This window comes from Lepidochelys olivacea (assembly GCF_965140295.1).
Source record: "Lepidochelys olivacea isolate rLepOli2 genome assembly, chromosome: 10".
NCBI lineage: Eukaryota > Metazoa > Chordata > Testudines > Cheloniidae > Lepidochelys > Lepidochelys olivacea.
Genome location: NC_140420.1, coordinates 77364991 through 77385643, shown reverse-complemented (window position 1 = coordinate 77385643; position 20653 = coordinate 77364991). Strand labels below are relative to the sequence as shown.

The window sequence follows — 20653 nt, the reverse complement described above, 5'->3', positions numbered from 1 at the left end:
GGCGGGGTTTGGGCGACTCCGCCCATCTCCCCTCCCAATGCCGTAAAGCTTGGTGGGGCTTTGCGGCAGCTCCCGGCAAGGATTGGTTGCGCTCGAGTTTGTCCTGGGAGAAGTGGGCCCTGCCGCGCCCCGTCTCCAGGGGCGGGTAAAGCGAGGGGGTTGCCTAGCAGCGCTGGGTGGGCGGGGCAAGGCGGGCGAGCGGGACCTGGGGGATTCGTACGCGCCGCGGCTGGGCCTGGCGGCGACGGCTGCAGAGCGGGACCTTGGGCGGCTCGGTGAGGGAGGGCGGCCGGCCGGCCGGCGGAGGAGGGGACTGGGCGGAGGCGTGTGGACTCGGGCGGGTGGGGGGAGGCTGGGTCATGGCGGCGGCGGCGGCGGAGTGAGGAGGAGGCTGGTCCGAGAGAGCAAGGGGCTGAGGAGGGCGACGAGGCCAGGTGGGGGTGAGGGAAGCCCGGAGGCGGGGCGGATGGTGAGGGCCGCCGGCCGAGGAGGAGCATTTCGGAGCGTTGCAGGGGCTGATCTGGCACAGCACGTTTGTAATCGAGGGGCGGGGAGGCCGCCCCTGTGCACCCGGCTGCTCCAGGCGCAATGCAGAGGAGGCGAGGAAAGAGCTCTCCTTCCTAGGGCTCTTGGCTCCCAGTAGTAACAGGTTTATAAAAAAAAAAGTCAGGGCAAAAGTGTGGGGTCGTTGACATCTGGTGGGAGTGGGGGGGGGGGCGGGGAGGCTCTGCTCTTTCCCATCCCCATGTGGCATTTGGTAGTCTCTAAGGTGCCACGAGTCCTCCTTTTCTTTTTGCAGAGACCGACTTTAACGCGGCTGCTACTCCGAAACCTGTCATTATGCAAGGCACGGAAGTTAGCCGTGTGGAGTAAAATATTAAATTTGTTATCTCTTAAGGTGCCACAAGTCCTCCTTTTCTTTTTGCAGATACAGACTAACACGGCTGCTACTCTGAAACCATGTGGCATAGTCGATGACTGCACGTTTTGGGGTGGGAGTATGAATGCCTCATTCGTCACCTGCGTGGTTCTGTTCCCCGCTGTACTCCAGTGATTACTGCTCTGTTCAGCAAGGACATTAGCTTGGGTATTGCTACTATAATGGCCAGCAGTGAAAAAGTTAAGTGTTGACGTTCTAGATGGTTGTAATTAGGAGACAGAAGGTGGGTGAGGTAATGTTGTTTGTGGGACCAACTTCTGTTGGTGAAACAGACAAGCTTCATAGTTTAGGCAGAGGTGTTTTTCAGGTATGGGAAACCAGCTTGAAAGCTTGTCTTGTTCACCAACAGAAGTTGGTCCAACAAAAGATATTACCTCACCCGCCATATGTTCCATATTTGGGGATCAGCCCATCTACAACAACACTGCGGACAATGAAGATAACTGATGGTTCACACCTCACAGTTGTTGGAGACTGCACAGGCAGGCAGGACGAACTGTGATTTACATTGGAAATATTTATTCCCACACAGAGGCTGGAAATTTAACAGTGTTTTAAAGGCAAGCCTATACGCTGAAACACAATTCTCCAGCCAATTATAAATTTCAGAGAGCCAGAGTATAGTTCATCTATATTCTGTGGTGTGTGGATCTGCCATGACTCCTTGACAGGAACCAGAGCCTTTCAGTGAAACTTGAGCATGGTCATGCCCCATATTTCCTGCATCATAGCTGAATCCTCCATTGTTTTCTGTTTGGGAAGATAGCAGTAAGGAGAAAAACTTTTTCATGCAATAGTATTTAATATGATCATGCTCCAATGAAGGACAAAACAAAGATAATGATTTAACAGGACTTTTCTTTCATCATGATTGTGAGAAACACAGGCTTCCTTAGCTAATTGTATCCTATGTGAGTCATGACATGCTAACTGTAATCAAAAAATACATGTCCACTGTAACCAAAAAATATCACTTGTGACTTAAAATGCAGTCTGAGAATGTAGAAGATAATGTAATTTGATAAAAAACACCTGTTTCAACATCTGTGGTTATCAAGTGAGTGATGGGTTTCTGTATATACTATGTTAGCTGAAGTACTCCACCCTGAAAACAAATACAGACTTTATAATTCCATTTTAGGGATATTGTGGAGTCATTGATTAGCCATTGACTTATGTGGTTTATGGTGTTCCTCAAAACTTGTTGGCCTCAAATCAACTGTCCTCCATGCTTCGTGTCTCTTCTCCCTTACTTTCTATTTAGGTAATCCTTATTTACCAATCCCTGCAATTTTTATTTAGGTCAAACCAAAACAGTCATGGCAATAAGATGATGTTTGACAACCATCACGTTATTCACTCTCCATGTATGCTATATCCCTTTTCTCTCAACCTTTTGTCTGTCTTGTCTATTCACATTGCAAGTTCTTTAGGACAGGGATTGTCTCTTATTCTGGATCCTGCTTTGGATTGGTTTCCAGGCGCTGCCATAGTATTAAATACAATTAAAGTACATTATTCCTTACATATCCCTGCTATCATACTGCTGTTTCTTATTCCCCCTCTTTTAGCTTTGTGTCCTCTGCCATGGTGGCTTACTGTGGCTGAAAAAATATTTCTGTTGTCCTCTGGCATCTCTTTGCTCTTTCAAATGCACTTATTAAAACCCATCTCTTAAAGCAACCATGTCTCATTTTGTAATGACAACCACTCTCTCCCTTTTTCCTGACTTGGTATCCTATGTTGGTTTAGTCTGTTTTAGACTGAGGTCTTTGAAGCAAGTGACATGTCTTATCAATCTTTGGTAAAGTGCTGTGTAAATTAATGATGCTGTATAAATATGACATATGGTCAGGGAAAGCACAAGCACTATCATGTTGCAAAGGTACAATTTCATCATGTTTGTCCTAGAGGAGTTCTAAATTTATTTCACACTAACAGCCTCACTGTATTGTATAAATTGGTGCACAAGGGATCCATTCATTTAACATCTCGGACAGTAATTCAGTTTGGTCCTGAGTAAATTAGTAAATGTGTTGAAATAATTTTATTTCATGTATTGGTTTAGGTAGAGATCAAACTCAGAGTTGTATAAAATATTCACAGGGTGATTTCCAAATTTTTTTTACGAGGTTTCAGATCATAAATTTCTACCTCAAGTAGAATTCAAAGTATATTCTGCAAATGAAGGAGAAATTTATAGCCTGAAGTATCAGATTTATTCTTAATATTTAAAGTGCAGGCTTTGTGAACTGATAGCGGTCCCTGCCTCAGCTTGACAGATTTGGTTGAGGAACATTGTAAGGTTCTAAAATCTGCAGGTCAACTGTCACAAGTGCAGTGGAAAGATATTCTCAAAAATACACGGATGTCAGTGTAAAAAAACATGCGTGCTACCACAATTTTTATAGTTCATTGTGGATAATGTCTTATCTTCCAATTCCAATTTTAGATTCTGCCTCAGAGGAAATATGGTCTAGTTACGGTAGTCAGGAGACTTGGGTTATATTCCTCAATCTGTCACTAGCTTTCTTGGACAGCCTTGGAATGTCTCTATCTATACCTTAGTTTTCACATATAAAAAATGGGAATATTCTCTACCTTTGGAAAGTACTTCGAGATCTTCAGCTAAAAAGTACTATATATATGCTGGGTGCTACAGTCTAACATTTTGTATACTTTTACTCTATTTCTCCTAGTTAAAATAAGCAGAAACTAAAAATATGTAAACTCTGTTTCTGTTTGCTACTGCTTGCAAGTATAATTGATAGATGTGCTGGGAATCATACTATGACAATGTGCTATCTTTTCATGAATAAGAAAGGGACTATAAGTACTTACCAGCTGGAAAAAGAAATGCAGCTAGTTACAATATGACCACTCTGGGACTGCGCTTGTTTAGTTCTGCCAAATGTTAAGGCCCAGCCACAAAAAGGCATGCTGGGGGAAAAGTTCCTATAAGAGGGCGATTCTGTAGAGAGAGTTAATAGAAACTAGAAAAGTACTAAAGAAGTGCCTCTGGGGTGTGTGATGAGTTGTAACTGTCACCTAAAGATAATAGTATGCAAAGAGAAACTGCTATGATCTTAAGTGTGTCTTTTTAGTTTTCTGTTATGGAGATCTATCTGTCAAGGCACTTGTATGGTGATGGAGCTGTGTAAGTACCTAGATAGATGCTCACACTTGAAACTGAAGAATGATACTTAAATTCATAGTAACTTCTCTCTGTAAACTGTACTAAATAATTGTGATGCTATTTAAAGTGTAAACTTTGATAACAAAGTCAGTCTTTCTGCATGTGGTTGCAGTATTTGTATGGCCTTTCTGTCGAGGACTTTTATGTATATTTAGGGTTGTTCACAGATTCTTAGACCCAGCTTCTTAAGTAGCTTCTTATTTTGAGTGTCTTGGTTGCAGACACTAAGAAGAACCTTATCTTCTGAAGTAGTGAGCACCTGGAGTTTCTATTGACTTCAGTTGGAGGGTGCTCAGCACCTCTAGAAATCAGGCTGATGGTGTCAGGAGTTTGGCACCCAGAATTAGAGACCGTGACTTTTGAAAGTGTAGATGTTAACTAATGCAGTTACACAAGCTTTGTTTTATTCTGTTTATTAAAGCAAGGGCCACGTTCCACTTTTCAGTATGTGCGTATTACTTCCATAGAGCTCACATGCAACAGAGTGCGGTATTTGGTCATTAATTTCCATTTTTTAAAGAGTGATCCTTAAGGATTCTTGTGGGTGAAAATCTTTAACCCTACCCTCTTCAGACTAACCTTAGGGGGGCTATGTAAAAAAGAATGAGAAGCCAGATGTAAGAAACCAGTGTTTTATATTGTTCTGTAGAATCAGAATAGTGTTTCCCCAATGTTCTCTTTTTTTGTGTTTCAGATCAAAATGTGTCTTCTGATAGCCTGCCTTCCTCTTTTTGCCTTCATCAGTTCCGACGAGCACTTGAATCCTGCCCTCACTAATATCTCTGAACTCCAGAAGAATCTACATAATAAGAACAGTTAAGTTAGCTTGTTTTCAATACAACTCTTCGGTAATGCTTTTAATGTTTGGCCATTTAAAAATATTTTGGTGCCAATCCTGCAAAAAATTGCACAGTTATCAGCAAGTACTTTTAATAAACTTAAGTTTGAAGCCTTCATTCTGCAAACGCATTTATGCAGGCAGATCTTGATGCTGATGTATAGTTCCACTGACTTCACTGGGACTCTGTACTGGTTCAAGGGTCTGCTCACCTGGATCCATTTACAGAATTGGGGCCTTATTTTCTTTAGTTAAAATCCAATGTGGATACATTGTTTTCCTTTTCTGAGTTTTGCTCGTCCACCAACCAAGCAGTTTAAAACTCGGTACAGTGAATTTGCTTTAAAAGGGAAGTAGATCAGTTGTTGGGATGTCTGTAGCCATAAAAGAATATGCAAATTTGTATGTGTTTAGTTAGAACAAGCTATGGTTGAACATCCATGGAATACAAGTTTTGAAAAGAAGATTGTATACATTTTCTCCAGTGGACAAACATCAAGACATATTGGCTATGTATCTTTACTCAGTTCTTTTTTAAAATAAAAAAAAACTTATTCATTGCTGGCAAAACCCAGGATGTTGTAGGAAAGGGTGCTGGTAGTGTAGTAGATGGCACTGTTCTCTCAAGTCCGAATCAGTGCCCCAACATGATGATAGAAGGCACTGTTTGTCACTGGAGCTTTTTCACGTGAGACTTTAAACTGAGATCTTGATCATTCAGAATGGCATGGATTTTTGCATGGTCTGGTCACATTGACTCTGTAACTTCACTCTGCCTGCCTAAAATTCCTCTGACGTTTAAATGGTCACAATATTTTTCACTTTCTATCCCATTTCAGAAGTATTGCTATGCACCCAGTCCCTCATGACTCCATCCAAATGGCTTCATTTCAGAGGTTGGCAGGATTCCTGGATTTGTGGTATAACAGGGTTTGTGCTTTGGGATGTTTGGATAAAGAGTTTGGATAAAGATGTCAGTTATCATCCTTGCTATTTAAGAAATAGTGTGCTGAATGCACATTCCTAGATTGTTTCTTTAAAATGATGTTTTTAACAGTAGTTTCATTTTAGCTATGATGCTCAGTAAAAGATCCAAGTTCAGCTGTATCATTCTGCTAATCTATTAAATTTAATCGCAAAAATGATTTAATCTCATTACTTTTTTCCTAGATACCCTAGAAGAAATGCCTCTATAAAGCTACAAATCCATTTCTTTAATTGGACAGAAGTAATTTAAGAAGTGACCCATAATGCCCACAAGTAATAAGTGAAGGCATAAGACAGTCTCCAAAATATAATTTTTCCCCCAAAATGGGAGATCTGTCTCCTCTCCAGGAGCTGCATAGGGATGTGCTGATAGGCACTCCTTTAACAAAGGACAGCCATGATTATGCCTTTTTCCTCAATCTGCATGTTTCACCACAAGATTCATCCACAAGAGTTAATGAGTCACATAATCAAATATGCCTAGAATCTCCTAACTGGGGCACTTGGAGCCATCAGGACTCTGCTGTTTCAGATGCTCTTGCCCTTGTGACAGATGATAAATCTGGTAGCTTTGCAAACACGAACTCTTCAATGTTCTGTTCACGGGAAATGATACTGCTCCAGTTAACCTTGATCAAGATGATGATTGCCAAAGTACAGTCCCAGGAAACTGAATTCAGCATAAGACAGAAGTACCTTGATATAATTACAATTCTTCTGAAAGAGACAAAAATTGTTTCAAAATTAGTAAGCTTTTATAAATATTTTCAAAACTTTTCATAACACAAAGTAAAAAGTGAGTGTAACTTACAGATTTTTTTTTTTTAAACATATCTGCAGATTTGTCTATGCAATAGTTCTGATAAGCTGTTGTCTCACATGGCTTCAAAAAGTATAGCCTCCCTTGTGTATTTCCAACTAAAGAAAGAGGTGAGTGTGTCAGGTTCCTGGGTGGACTTTGAATTTGTATGTAAGCTATCAAAGTAAACATGAGTACTTGGTGGATACATTCCTTCCAGTTTTCCTTACAGTTATTCCATCTAACTATAGCTGACCTTCTACGATAGTTAAATGACACAGAGCAGTCACTGAAAATTTGACAGTGTAACAGTTAAATTTTCTCTCTAGTGCAGAGCCTGCCTAAATAGGTGCAGTGCCTGTTGGTGGGGGGAGATGCCAGAATCCTTCCATGCCCCTCAGACTATAGAGTAGTAACAGAGCTTCTCCCTTCCTGCATCTGCAGCCTCAAATCTACAATGCCTGTGTCTACTGTGCCCCATCCTTCCTAAAGGGATTTTAGACAATGGATCTGTGTAGTTGCTAGCATGACTGCTTTGCAGCATGCCATGGGCATGTCCCTCAGTGGCCTCCTGCTTCAAAATCTTGCTCTTTCTCAATGCTGGGCACACTCTTTTTTTCAGAAACAGTGTAAAAGTAGCATGAGGTAGTGTTGTGGGAGCGAGCCACACTGAGGGGGTATATTTGAGGAGGTATTGGGTGAGGAGTGATTTGGTGGAGGAAAGGGAAGATGCTTCAAGTGTGGTAGGAGGGGCATGAAAGGGTATGTTTATACTGCAACTGGGAGAGAGCTAGCGGGGCTTGAGCTAGTGTGTTAAAAAAATAGCAATTGTGGATATTCCACCTCTGGTTGGAAACATGGGCTCTCAAGCCCACTTAGCCCCCTGGGGTTGAGAACCTGAGCTTCTGCCTGAGCGGGAACATCCACAATTCCTATTTTTAGAGCACTAGTTGGAGTGCTGCTAGCACAAGTCTGTTTACCCAGGTTGGAAGACTGGCTCCCATTGCCACTATAGACCTACCCAAAGAGAGCATGGAGTGGACAAAGGGAGCAGTTAGTGGCTCTGGCAGGGATCAGGAGAATGTGTAGGAAGAAGTGAGGTCAGAAACGTGGGCAGGAGCAACGTTCTGAAAGTGAGCGTGAATATTTCTTTTAATGTAAATACATCAAGCTTGTGGTTTTTGTTTTAAAATGCTTTTAATAATTTTATTTTGTGTCACAAAGATATTCCCTTTAGGCAGCTTGCATTGTAGAATATTAATTGTGCATGTTGCTGAACTTTATAAATCTCACTGTATTTACATTTATTTGAAATCTAAATCCTTCAGCAAATAAAAATAGGCACCAACCTTTTCATAACTAATAGAATACTTTTCCATTTTGTGTTGTCTGAATGTCCCAGTTACCAAAACTTACTGTTTACTTATTGAGACAAGGTGAGTGAGGGAATATCTTTTATTGGACTAACTTCTGTTGGTGAGAGAGACAAACAGAAATTGGTCCAATAAAAGATATTCCCTCACCCACCTTGTCTCTCTAATATCCTGGGACTGACACAGGTACAATTACTCTGTTTACTTAGTGGGCACATACTGTAGGCCCTATTGCAATTTCTTTGGATGGTATTATCTTTTAGAAACAAATTTGTTTTTAATACTTCCTGCATCGGGGTCTTAAAACGATGAAGCCCATTAATTCAGTTTGTCTAATGTGTTACTACTTAATTCACTAGTAAGAAAATAACATGCACATGTACAAAATAGAGTTTGAATGGCTGTATTTTCTTGCAAACCATTCCCCACACTTGTGCTATTACCTGCCTCTAGAAACAAGAAATGTGGGGAGTTATGGGTTCAGTTCTTGCCTCTGCCATAGTCCTTTTGTGGGACTTTGGATCAATCACATAACTTCACCAGGCTTTGGTTTTGCTATATGTAAAATGAGGAGGATTTTTGCTTACCAAAAGGCTATTGTGCAGTTTCATGTTTGTAAAGGAGAGAGAGGTGCTTTTTGACTATATTCTGTCTGTATCTTTGTCCGTCCCCACACATACCCCTTTTAAATGTAACATTTAAATTGTTGTATCAGTGTGTTAACTTACTATGCACAACAGTCACAACAACAAAAAAAGTAATATCACATCACATTTTGTGCATACAGAATGATTTTTTAATTTATTTTTTAGAACACGTTTATTGTCACGTGGCTCACTTTTTGTTTGAAGACTCTGTCAGAATTCCCTAAGAGTGATCAAGTAGCAGAATGTCTATGGATTCTTAGAGCTATTATTAGAGACATTTTGAAAGATAAAGATTTGCACAAAGCAGGTACTGTAAATTTTTTTTATATTAATATACAAGTGTCCACTAGGGGGAGGAAGGCTACTGATTTCAGAGCAATCAACCTGTTTAAAATACTAATGGCAATGAGTTATTTACTTTGTCATAATGAAATAAAAATTAAAAATGAAAATACAGTGCCCTCCAGTACACACTGAATTTGAGAGATTATCATGATCTCCTCCTTGTTGATGCTATTTCAGTGGTGAAAAATTGTTTTAAATTATCTGGTTAATTGAGTTGTACTTTAGGAACGCCACTTAAATTCTGCTTAACATTACTTTATTTATTATAGATATACTGAAGAATGTTTTCACTCCTCTTGATACTGTACTTGAAGGATTTTACAATTCCATTTTGTCTCATCATTGTAAAGGCTGCCAAGGTACTTCATTATATTCAAAAGCTGCAAACAACTTGATCGAATTCATAGAGTTTCTTGACATTCTTGTCACCTCAAGAATCCAACTAGAGTCACATTTCAAATGCCAAAGAATTTTATTTTTGAATACTTCTTACATCTTGGACCTCACTTATTCATCAGTTCATTATTTAATCAAGAAGAAGTCCATTATGCTCCTTAAAAAATGCATCCTTTATAAAGCTGGTGAAGATTTCGTAAGTGGATCATTACCCACTTTATCCTTACAGGATCCTTATTTGAATAAGGATATGTTAGCACTGGCTAATGTTGTCTTGCAAGCTGTGAATTTGGGGTGGCTGAATCAAATACCTGTTTCTGAAAAAGCCAGCTATTTTGGAGGCAGTGAAGCTCAACCTGAGGATGGCATCCACAGTGGTCCTGACCAAGTAATCCTCAGAGCCTTGAGTTTGGTTTTACTTAAAGCTTTAGAGATCAAGGTCCAGAACTCTACTAAAGCAGCTGAAATAAAAGGTAATGGTCTATTTAAATTCATTAAGTAGCATACATTCTAAAGCTTATAGTTGATTTAGGCAGTTTAAGATTGTTGGCTGAGCTTGCAAAGTCTTACACACAACTGAACAGCATTTCTCTGTATATGTTTAACTACTTCTGAATGCCACATCCTATCAATTCCAGATTTTCAGGGAATTTCTAGGAATCAGTGGCCAGGTTGACTCTGGGGACAACCTGAATGAACATTGATAGAGGGAACATAGGAACACATGGAGCTACTGTCATCTATTGATGACCTCTGTTAATACTTTGCAGCATATGAGTAGTACCCCTACTCATCCTCCCAGTAGAGTGTAATATGTTGACACCCTGAGTGACAGAAGAGAAATAATTGCTCTTCCTGCTGGGATCCCTGGGATGAATTGTGAGCCATGGGGGCAACAAGAGGGAGAGAAGAGAATCCCTTTCTTCCTTCCCAACATCCAGCCTCCTCAGTGCCTGCTCTAGGTAGGGGGGAGAGGAACCAGCTTTCCACCCCTTCCCTTTCTACTGGGGGGGAAGAAAAATACTTTGGGAGGGAGAAAGGAGAGAGACCTAGCCACTGGCAAGATGCAGAGAATGGAGCTCCATGTATGGTTGGAGCAGGGCATGACTGGGGAACAGAAACCCTGGCCTGGTGGGGAGAATGGCAGACTCAGGGAAGGGAGCACACACAGCCTTTGCCATTGGGGTGGGGGAGTAGGAAGCGGTGATACACAGAGCCTCTGCTGTTTGGGGTGGGGAAGTGGGAATGGGAGTGCACGTAGAGCCACAGGCATAGTGAAGAAAATGAGGGACCCTGGTATGAGAGGAGAAGGGAATCGGGTGCACACAGAACCACTGCAGAAGGAATATTCAGGCAGGAGTTGCAATGAGTCCCTGAAAAAGAGGGGCATGGAATGGTGCCACCCAGGAAGATTGTGAGGGGAATTAAGGGATCCACTGAACCCCTGAGATGTACAATGAGCTTGGCCTACAGAAGGTATGAAGGGTGCAATCAGCTAGATTAAAACACTTAAAATGTTAAAGTAATGACTTCACTTAATTTTAAGCAAACTGAATGTCAGGAATACAATTTAGGCACAGGTGTTGGGTGATCATATTTTTGGGTTTGGGGTTTTTTTGAGGGGGGGTTGCTATATTATAGTCTTAAAATTGCTTAATTTTAGCTAAATTTTAAATTAACCCTTGGTAGTAGTTACAGATGTCCTAGTTCTATTGTGGGACCAGGGGGAGGAGATAGAATGATCCCTGATTTCAGTCTGAAAAGTACCTGAGCGTGTATGATGATTGAATGTTCGTACTCTTTTGCTGAGAAGCAAGGCAAGCCTTTAGAAATCTAATTTTAGGGTGAGCTACATTGTACTTTTTTACAACAAAGGTTGTTGTAAGAAATCTTGCTACAGAATTAGCTTCCATTCAGACAAATGGCAAGGCTATACCATTCAATCCATAGAGCTTTTCCAATACGATCTAAGAAATGCCTTCTGATAATCTAAGTTGCCATTATTTTTTTAAAATGCTGAGCACTTGTTTGGAAAGTCAGGGCGCTAAATTTGGATTTGAGTAATCTTTTTACTATGCAGTGGAATATTGCAGAGGTAAATCTCTCATCTGAGGAAGGGTGTATATATGGTACAGATAGGGTTGTTTTTCAAGAGCTGGCCACAGCAATAAAATGGCATGGTAGTCTTGGGAGAATCTGTTTCCTCTTGTATCCTCAGGGTGTATGTGGCAATGCAGGTGCTGCTGACATGCAATGTAGAGATAGTATTTAAAATTAGGGGGTGTTGCAATCCAGAATGAAGACTCGAAGGAAAATTTTATAAACTCCATGAATAATATAATTTTCTGGTAAGGTTTGGTTTGTATCTCTGAGCATTTTTGTTCAATTACAGCAGTCTGCCAGGATGCATATAAGAAGCTATCTCAACTTTGAAGGTTTTATGGTCAGAGTAGATTTTGCTATGGTTGTATTACCAGTTTAATACCTTTATTTCCTGCAGAAGTTTAGGCCCTGATTCTGCAATTCGTTGTTGCTGAAAAACTGGACCATAGGGATCTTAGTCTTAACACTGCACCAGATTATTCCTTTGCACGGGAGGGACCAAGTGGGATAAATTACAGCAAGGTGGCTTTATCAGATCATTCTATCTCATCTCTCTCTCTACAATTGCATTTGCTGGAGGCCCAGGGCCAATGGAGACATGCAGTCAGAGCCAAATGAGTCAGAGACCCCAGGGCGAGTGTGGGAACATAGAGTTTCTATGTAGACGGCCTTGGATTTTTTTTACAGCTCTCCTGAGACCAGCAGGCTTTGGAGCAGTAATCTCCTTGTTTTTTCTGCAGTAAACTTGAGAGAGAGAGAGAGAGAGAGAGAGCTGACCCCATCTCACCCCACAACCATAAAGGTTCTTCCCCCTCCACACCCACCTCTTATATGTGGTTTTTCTGTGGGAGGGAGTGACAAGAGCCATTCTTCAAATAATATACTTGCATATGTCTTTAAATTGCATCAATGCTAACTCTTCTGGAAGTTGTCCTCCACTTGAGCAGTGAAATCTGTGTTTTGCATTAGAGTTGTAAAAATTCTTACAATATTAACTTTTTTATATATACAATGTTTGTGCAAAAAGTAACTATTTTATGTTGCATTTAGGGTGAAATGATTTTGCTGATGGCTCTTTGCAAACCACTTCCAGTTGCTTTGATTTTTGACTCCATAAATAGTATCATTCTGCAAGGCATTTGTTAATGCAGTGCTAATTCAGTTGAGCTAAGGGATTTGTGCTTGGACAACTGGATTCCTATCCACTGTTAATTTAAGGAAGTGTGTGTTTTGCTTTTTAATATGAAAAATGAAAGCAAAATTTCACAGTTATGCTCTCTATTTTTAGCAGACTTGCAGAGTTTCATGTCCCAGTTATTGATCTTCTTGAAGAAACATCTGAAGTCTTCTCGGCATTTTCATCCAAATGTACATCCTTGTGAATGGCTTTCCATGGTCTTTATAGAACAAGATGATGACATGCTGGAAGCTGCTAAATCATTGCTAACAGTTTATTTAAAGTTTGATAGGTAGGTGTGTGTGTGTGTGTGTGTGTATATATATATATATATTGATTTCTTTGTTAGACCCATGAAGACAAATTTAAACTTTTATTTGGTGAGCTCATACAATTCATAATAGCAGTATTTTTATATTACTAGTACATAAAGAAATAACACAAGAAAATATGTTTTTAACAATCTTTAATGGATTTATTGAACTACTTTGGAGGACCTGAAAAACAAAGAGGAATCCGGTGGCACCTTTAAGACTAACAGATTTATTAAGGTGCCACCAGAATCCTTGTTGTTTTTGTGGATACAGACTAACATGGCTACCCCTCTGATAATTGACTTCAACAGTAGTTGGAAATCATTGGGAGTCTTACATTGATGTTAATTGGTTTTGGATCAGACTGTAAGTGGTGGTTTATGGTGGTTTTTCTATTATGAGCTCAGTCCTACCTTCACAGATTTTGAGTGATGGTCAGATGCTGACTGAGAGACAAGATTGAGTGTTTTTTGTGAACACTCAACTTTTTTGGAGAAGGGTTTCATGTTATGATTAAACTTTAAGAATGAGTGGAAGTTTAATCTGAGGACTGCTGAAGTGAACTGTTATCACGCTTTACAGTAATGGCTTCTTAGGCAGGATCCACATAACTTGCTGAAAAGTGGCAATATTGATATCTAAAATGTCTTGAGTTCTTGTGCATTGTAAATTTATCATGCAAACCCTTTTGTTTCATTTTCATTCAATTTCCTGTACAGGGGAGATGCAGCCCAAATATATGAAAAGAAACTTGGCTAGGTGAATCACTTGTAATTTCAAACTTGTTTGATTGCATTATTGCTAGTAGTGTCTATCGTTAAATGTTAAGGCATCCAGGATTGAAGATGCTGGTCTTAAACACCTAAATATAGATTTAGGAGCCTAAAGAACTTTTTTCAAGGTGCATAGCATCTTGTAAATGAAGTAACCTTTATTAATTTTTGTATATTTACAAAAATGTGAAAAGGATATCTACTCACATACTCAAGGCACCTTTGACATAACTTATAAATATTAAATGGAGTAGTACAGTTTAAGATACCTGAAACATTGGTGGTCAGTTATCTTAATTTGATGACCTCCAGGACATTAAGGATATTCATGCTCAGGAGGGTAGCAAATTCTAAAGCTGTTGAGCCCTCACAGGGAACACCGTGCTAGCAGTCCCCTCTTGTTTTTATACCAACAGGGGCTCTAGCTCAAACACCGCTGCTGATCTCAACTGAATTTTGCTGAGTTCAATATACAGATTGGAAAGCCTTGCCTTTAATACTAAGCTATAGTAGGATCTGGTGTGTATACTGCTGATCTCTCATACGTTGCTTCTACCTCTGTAGTTAAAATTACTAAAAATGTTAAGCAAGAATGTTTATGGAAAATTATTCAGTATTTAAATAACTGTTCTATTGCATTCCATTTAATCTGTGTTTGACTAACTTTTCAGGTTATGGCATGATGATGCTGGTAACTTGTGCATTGAAGCAGAAGAAGACGAAACCTGGATCTGCCTGACACATGAGAGCGGCTGTAATCCTCACTGTATCTTTTTATTTTTCCTAAAAAGCATTGCATTTGATTCCACAGTTCTTCTTGACTTTTTGATTTCATCAGAAACCTGCTTCCTTGAGTATTTTGTAAGATATTTAAAACTTCTTAGAGAAGACTGGCATCATTTTGTCAACATATCTAACCACTTCGATATTGCGTCTAAAAGAGGGGTGTGTGTTTCTTTTGTCACCTCTTCCCATCAAGAAAAAAAAACCTGCCTGACAGATGAGAGTTTGGAAAATGCTTGTCGTGATCCAGTACAACACACTCTGGTATCTTTGGCTTCTTCCCAGAAGCCTTCTGTGCCAATGGAACAGCAAGGTGATGACCAAGTTGTAAAACCCAACAAGTCTAACTCATTGATAAGGACCGATAACACATCTGCGTTGGATTGCCTTCAAAGCCTTGTTAATTATGACAGTTCAGAAGATTCTGAATTGGAGTCAGTTGGAAAGGAGTGTTTGGCAAACATGAAGCAGATGCCTTCAAATAATCAAGGCAGTACAAAGATAAGGGAAACTGTTTGTATAGATGCAGATGACAAACCCCATACACTTGAACCTAAAGTGTTACCCCTGAAACAAAAAAGTTCTAATCCCTCGTCACTCATGGTATGTAATATGTCCCCAAATATCCCTGTGCCTGTGGAAAGAATGCTTCTCAAATCAGTGAAATGTTTGGAAGAACTGCAAAAAGCAATTTCTAGGTTACAGAGAAGAAACCTTTTCCCATACAACCCAGCTGCATTGTTGAAACTGTTGAGACAATCAATAAAAGCATGAATCCACTATAAGGCAATGAAGTGCTATTGTTGACATTTTGAAGTGATTTCACACTAGTATGTGATGGAATGTTTCCATAAGAAGAGTGTACATGCTCAAAGATACATTCCTTTTGGACCAAGCAGGCTAAACTGGCTGCCAACTGACACTTTGAAAAGACAAATCTGCAGCAGCATTTAAGAACTCAACCTGTTGTTTCATGGTCCCAAACTTATTCATGGTACGTATGACAGAGTGAGGGTGAGTTACTGGGTATTAGCAAATTTTAACAATAAATTGATTTATTCACATAAAGACATAATAAAGTACTTTCACTTGAAGTGTAAGATGTAATTCTTCCTAATGCCATTCTAGCATTTTAAGACCCAACTAGATTGTTAGTGCATTACTGATACTGATGCAATGATAATTCCAGGCTCAAATACTTAGAAGCACAGCTATGTAAGTTCTTTGGAGCAAGGTTCGTCTGTTCTGTGTTTGTAATACCACAGTGCCTAGGAGCCTCAGTCATGGACCAGGACCCCATTGTTCAAGGTGCTGTACAAACAAAAAATTATATCCCATTCCTCCACTTCTATGATTTTAATGCTAATTTATATCATTGTTTCACTTTTTGGCCTTTACTATAGGTTTGATCAGCTGGTAGCGTAGCAGTTTTATCGGTCCAAATTGGAATTGACAATGTCACTGAAAATAGAGTTTAAGATTAATGCCTAAAACAACATAATGTGCATTCCTTTTTTCTTCAAAAAAAAGGAAAAGTTGAACAAGTATATAAATTCCCTATTTAAATGAAAACTTGTTAATGCAACATTACATTTAAAATCAAAATTGTGCAATGCAGAAGTAAAATTCCAACATCGGTGCTTATGCAGGTGCATAAACACCCTATATATTATGATATAAAATTTATAGCCCACTAGTATATTAAAATACACATAACTAGAAAAAATGGATAATTGGCTTGCATTGCAAATGTGCAATGTAAACATTATTATTAGAACGTATTTTCTGCATTTACACACTACCTGTGATTAACTGACTAATCTCACTGTTAATGGCTGTGTTAATGCATTTAAATTGCTTAATGTTATAATTTTCAATACTGCCAATTGGGCAATCACTTTCACATATTAATGAATTGAGAAGGGTGGAAAGATGAATTTCCTGTTTGGCAGGTGCCAATTTTCTAGCAGGTTACTCTACCTAGCTACAATGACTAGCTTCACAACTGAAAATGAGAATTTTTTTTTTTTTTTTTAAATAGAAGCTTAGAATTTTCAGGATATTGTAGAATGCAGAAAAATTAGAGAGGCCCTACATTTAGGTTTCAGAGTGGTAGCTGTGTTAGTCTGTATCAGCAAAAAAAAAAAATGAGTACTTGTGGCACCTTAGAGACTAACATTTATGTAGGGATTTTTTTTTTAAAAGATTGTGTTACTTGTATATTAAAAAAAAAAAAAAAGCTAAATTGTTTAAAAATGAGAATTATTTTTTTTACCCCTGATGAAATAAAAATGATTGCAGACAGTTTGTTCAAACTTTCCAGACCAGATTTCACCTTTGAGACGGAAATTTTCCATGCTTGGCCTTTGCACGTAGTTAGGAATGGGTGAAAATGTGAGTGATAGTGGGAAGTGTTTCACATTCATAGAGTGGGTACCTTCCAGAAAGTAGCATAATTTAAAGTAACTTTATCCACTGGGAGGTTTATAGACTCTGCTTTTAAATCTAACATTTCTACTGATACAAATAATTGACTGATTTCAGCAGGTTTGAATATGCCTTGTCCTATGAAAATCTTCTCTCCAAAAATAATTTCTACGTTAATTGACTTATAAACACAAGAACTAGTCAGTTATACAATAGGGTAAACCAGGGATCCGCAACCTTTGGCATGCGGCCCGTCAGGGAAATCCGCTGGTGGGCCGGGATTGTTTGTTTATCTGCAGGTTTGGCCAATCGCAGCGTCCACTGGTTGCAGTTCGCCATTCCAGGCCAATGGGGGCCGCTGGAAGCAGCGACCAGCACATCCCTCGGCCCACGCTACTTCCCGCAGTCCCCATTGGCCTGGAACGGCGAACCGCAGCCAGTGGGAGCTGCGATCGGCCAAACCTGCAGACGCCGCAGATAAACAACCAGGCCCGCCAGCGGATTTCCCTGATGGGCCAAAGGTTGCCGATATCTGGGGTAAACATTGCAAGGACTGTACAGTACTGTTCTCTGTAGAACACCCAAGGGATCTCAGCAGTATCCAAAACCAGTAGCAGAATCTCCTGGTTTTCCCACTGCCATTTTCTTACATCCAGATCCTTCCCAGGATACCACAACACTTTTATGATACTGCTTTATAGAGAATAGTACCATAAAGGAAAAAAATGACCAAAAAATCTGAAGTTTTAAAAATCATTTTAATCTAATCTGATATCCCAACTACTATTATGCATTAATCATAATTGTCTGATTATTTTATGGCCTTCTCTGTGGGTTATATTCCACAAAAGCTTATGGCCAAATAAATTTGTTAGTCTCTAAGGTGCCACAAGGACACCTTGTTGTTTAATCTTAACTCTGAATTTCCTGGGTTTGTAATGTTTGTTTTGGGGATAATTACAACAGCTCTAAAGTATTTTATCCTTTTTATTATAGATACATACTTGCAATCTTAACTTCATTTTGATGTAATTTTTATCTGCGCTCATTAATCAAGTTATGGCTGCTCTAAAATACTGGACACCACCTGTGTTTTCATTCTCACCAACTCCAAGCTGAAGTTGATTGATCAAATAGTAATAAACCACTAGATCCACATTTACACTTATTCTGTTCCTCCGGAACCCATTTGTTACAATCCTCAGAGTGCTTTTAAAGACTCCATTTACACTGGAAAAACTGAGGGGAAATCTGATTTTTCTCTTGTAATTAAAGATCTAAAATTCATAGTGCTACAGTTTATGCAAACTATAGGGGCTGGATTGGGGACATGACAGTTGTATGAGTTATCTTTTGTAGCCCTTATCTCCAACTCTTACCTCATTATTTAAGTACTCTGGCAGACAGCAAGCAGACTGGTTTCAGGGCTGTATCAAAGAGTACAGCACAGTGAGGGCACCCCAGCCATATGCTCCCTTTAGAGTCCAAAAGATTTTTATTTTAATCCATTGATGGTTATGTTTCTCTACAGCAAATAACCTGGTAGCAAACTGTATTACCAAAGCCCCACTGGAGCCTGAGGACTGGATACTCAAACTCTCTGTCAGTCCCTTTATAATGGGTCAACTGTTATAGGTTCTTTTATCATTAAGTTAATGACATATACAACTGTCTTACATTATTGCACAAACCGTTAACCACACATCCTATTGGTAAATGAATTGTGTTAAGGAGAATTATTTCCAATCCATTTGTTATGACTAGCTAAAATTTCCACACCCTTTGTTTATGAAAGGGGATTGGCCCATAGTTTGTGCAGTCATTTGATTTTTCTAGTTCCAGAATGAATAAAATGTGCTATAAGGAGGCAAGTAGTTACTATTAAAAGCTGTTACAGTGTATGCATCTCTTTAAGTAGAGGTATTCGTTTCTAGAACTCTACTGAAAATCCATCTAAATCCAGGACACTTGTGGTTCTTCATGGACTCTTATTTCCTCTAATATTTCTACTTTGCCACATTTTAGTTTTTTGTTCTCCCATGATGGGTTGGAGACTCAATAAATCAAACTTCTTGAATTCTTCTACAGTAAAACAAACTTTCTTGGCAAATTTGTGAATAAAAAGCCTGACATGGTGTTGTCTTTTATTTGTGACTCCGGTAATGTCAGGGGAGTGCAAATGATATTTATAAATCTTCCAAAGTAGAACAACTTCATCAACTCTGCTTTCAGCTCGGATCCGGTATTGAGGATTTAGCAGAGCTAGCCAGCAGCATCACACCAAGAACTCTGAATGTACCATTAACTGCAATGCTGCTGCTTTTCTAAATGTTTAGCAGGTCACCACAGTGCATACTGAAGTCTCCCTGAAAATAGAGTATATGCTTGTCTTGTAATAGGGTAACAGGCAATCTCCTGTACTTAGCTGGTTACTGACAAGCCAGGAATAATCTGCAGTTGGTTATGGATGTTTAAATTCATTTGAGCTGAAGTGCAGTCCCAGTAATAACTCTGGTAGATGAGCTATATTCCCAAGGCACTTATTCTCTCCTGGTGCAGTATGTATATTTTAAATATGGAAATGGGGATAGTTGTGATTGCTCTGAGGACCTTGAAAGATCTGGTGGTAAGGAAAGTCCTAATTCAAATGGATAATCCAGACGCCGGAGTTCTACATAAAACAAGAGGGAAGGAACAGAATTGCATCTTGTATGTGGCAGAAAGCCTTTATGTAGAGTTAGTGTCCTGCAAGGCAGCCCTGGTTGGTACTTACCTGAGAGGTAAAGAAAACAAAAGCTATGCCAATCAATAGTAGACCCATACGAGTAGTCCCTCAATGAGAGTTTAGTTGAAGCAGAGCTTACAACTGGGGGACATGGAATATCTGAATAACTGTTTTTGCACTGTTGAATAATGCCTTCACCATCTGCTAGGAAGTTGACTTATATTTCCTGATACTGATTTGTAGACTTTACTCCCCAGGGAGAAAAGATAAAGGTTCCTCAGTCCTAATTGTCTCCTATTGTCTGAAACAAATTTTGTCTTGATCATATTAGGAACTGTAGTAGCGGATCCAAACAGGCTAAGAGTCTGACCACATATAATTATATGAAGCAACTGCTGCCCTGCATCTTAACATGGGACCTCTCTCCATCTATATAGCTCCAAGGAGGGTGGAGGATGAGAGGCTTGACATTTCCAAGCAGGTAGCTCTCATCCTTCTAGCTTCTCCAAAGAATGTAATAGATGTATACAAAGAAACAGGCAGCTTAGTGAAAACCAGCATGGCAAGACAACTTTGAATTCAAACATAGGACCTATGCAAATTTTAAGTGGGAAAGGGTTGCAGTCTAGTGCCAAAAACCCATGTGGCTATTTCTATGTTCCCAGCACAAATACTGCTTGACTTCCTTCACCTGTCAGCCTGTCTTAGACATCTTCCCTTGGATTTCATATGGCAGCTGTTTTGGACTTTCATGGTTTATGATGAAGGTATTATTCCATCTTTCTGTTATCCAGGTCATACAGGTCTTGATGCAACTAACCTCTTCCCCA

At 39.5% G+C, this 20653-nt stretch overlaps 1 protein-coding gene across 8 annotated transcripts; it reads left to right on the top strand.

Annotated features, from left to right (window-relative positions):
• The first annotated feature begins 62 nt into the window (after window positions 1-62).
• LINS1 (lines homolog 1) lies at window positions 63-15765 on the top strand. 8 transcript variants are annotated; one of them, XM_084640463.1, is made up of 10 exons: window positions 195-275; window positions 929-1119; window positions 4831-4951; window positions 5814-5870; window positions 6145-6708; window positions 6802-6891; window positions 8946-9087; window positions 9395-9994; window positions 12913-13093; window positions 14560-15765. In XM_084640463.1, exons 5-10 carry the CDS (start codon window positions 6286-6288, stop codon window positions 15443-15445), a joined length of 2322 nt encoding a protein of 773 aa, XP_084496589.1. In that variant the 5' UTR covers window positions 195-275; window positions 929-1119; window positions 4831-4951; window positions 5814-5870; window positions 6145-6285; the 3' UTR covers window positions 15446-15765. The 8 variants fall into 8 exon arrangements, with proteins under 8 accessions (XP_084496588.1, XP_084496589.1, XP_084496587.1 ...); XM_084640461.1 differs by having other exon boundaries at window positions 5814-5894; XM_084640462.1 differs by lacking the exon at window positions 195-275 and adding an exon at window positions 63-145 and having other exon boundaries at window positions 4831-5894.
• The last annotated feature ends 4888 nt before the right edge of the window (window positions 15766-20653 follow it).

Excerpts from the sequence above, each read along its gene's own strand:
- LINS1 (XM_084640462.1), top strand. The coding sequence starts at position 6,286 with ATGGGAGATCTGTCTCCTCTCCAGGAGCTGCATAGGGATGTGCTGATA. Across the intron at positions 6,709-6,801 it reads CAAAAATTGTTTCAAAATTA|ATTTGTCTATGCAATAGTTC; the intron begins GTAAGCTTTTAT and ends ACATATCTGCAG. Across the intron at positions 6,892-8,945 it reads ATTTCCAACTAAAGAAAGAG|AACACGTTTATTGTCACGTG; the intron begins GTGAGTGTGTCA and ends TTTATTTTTTAG.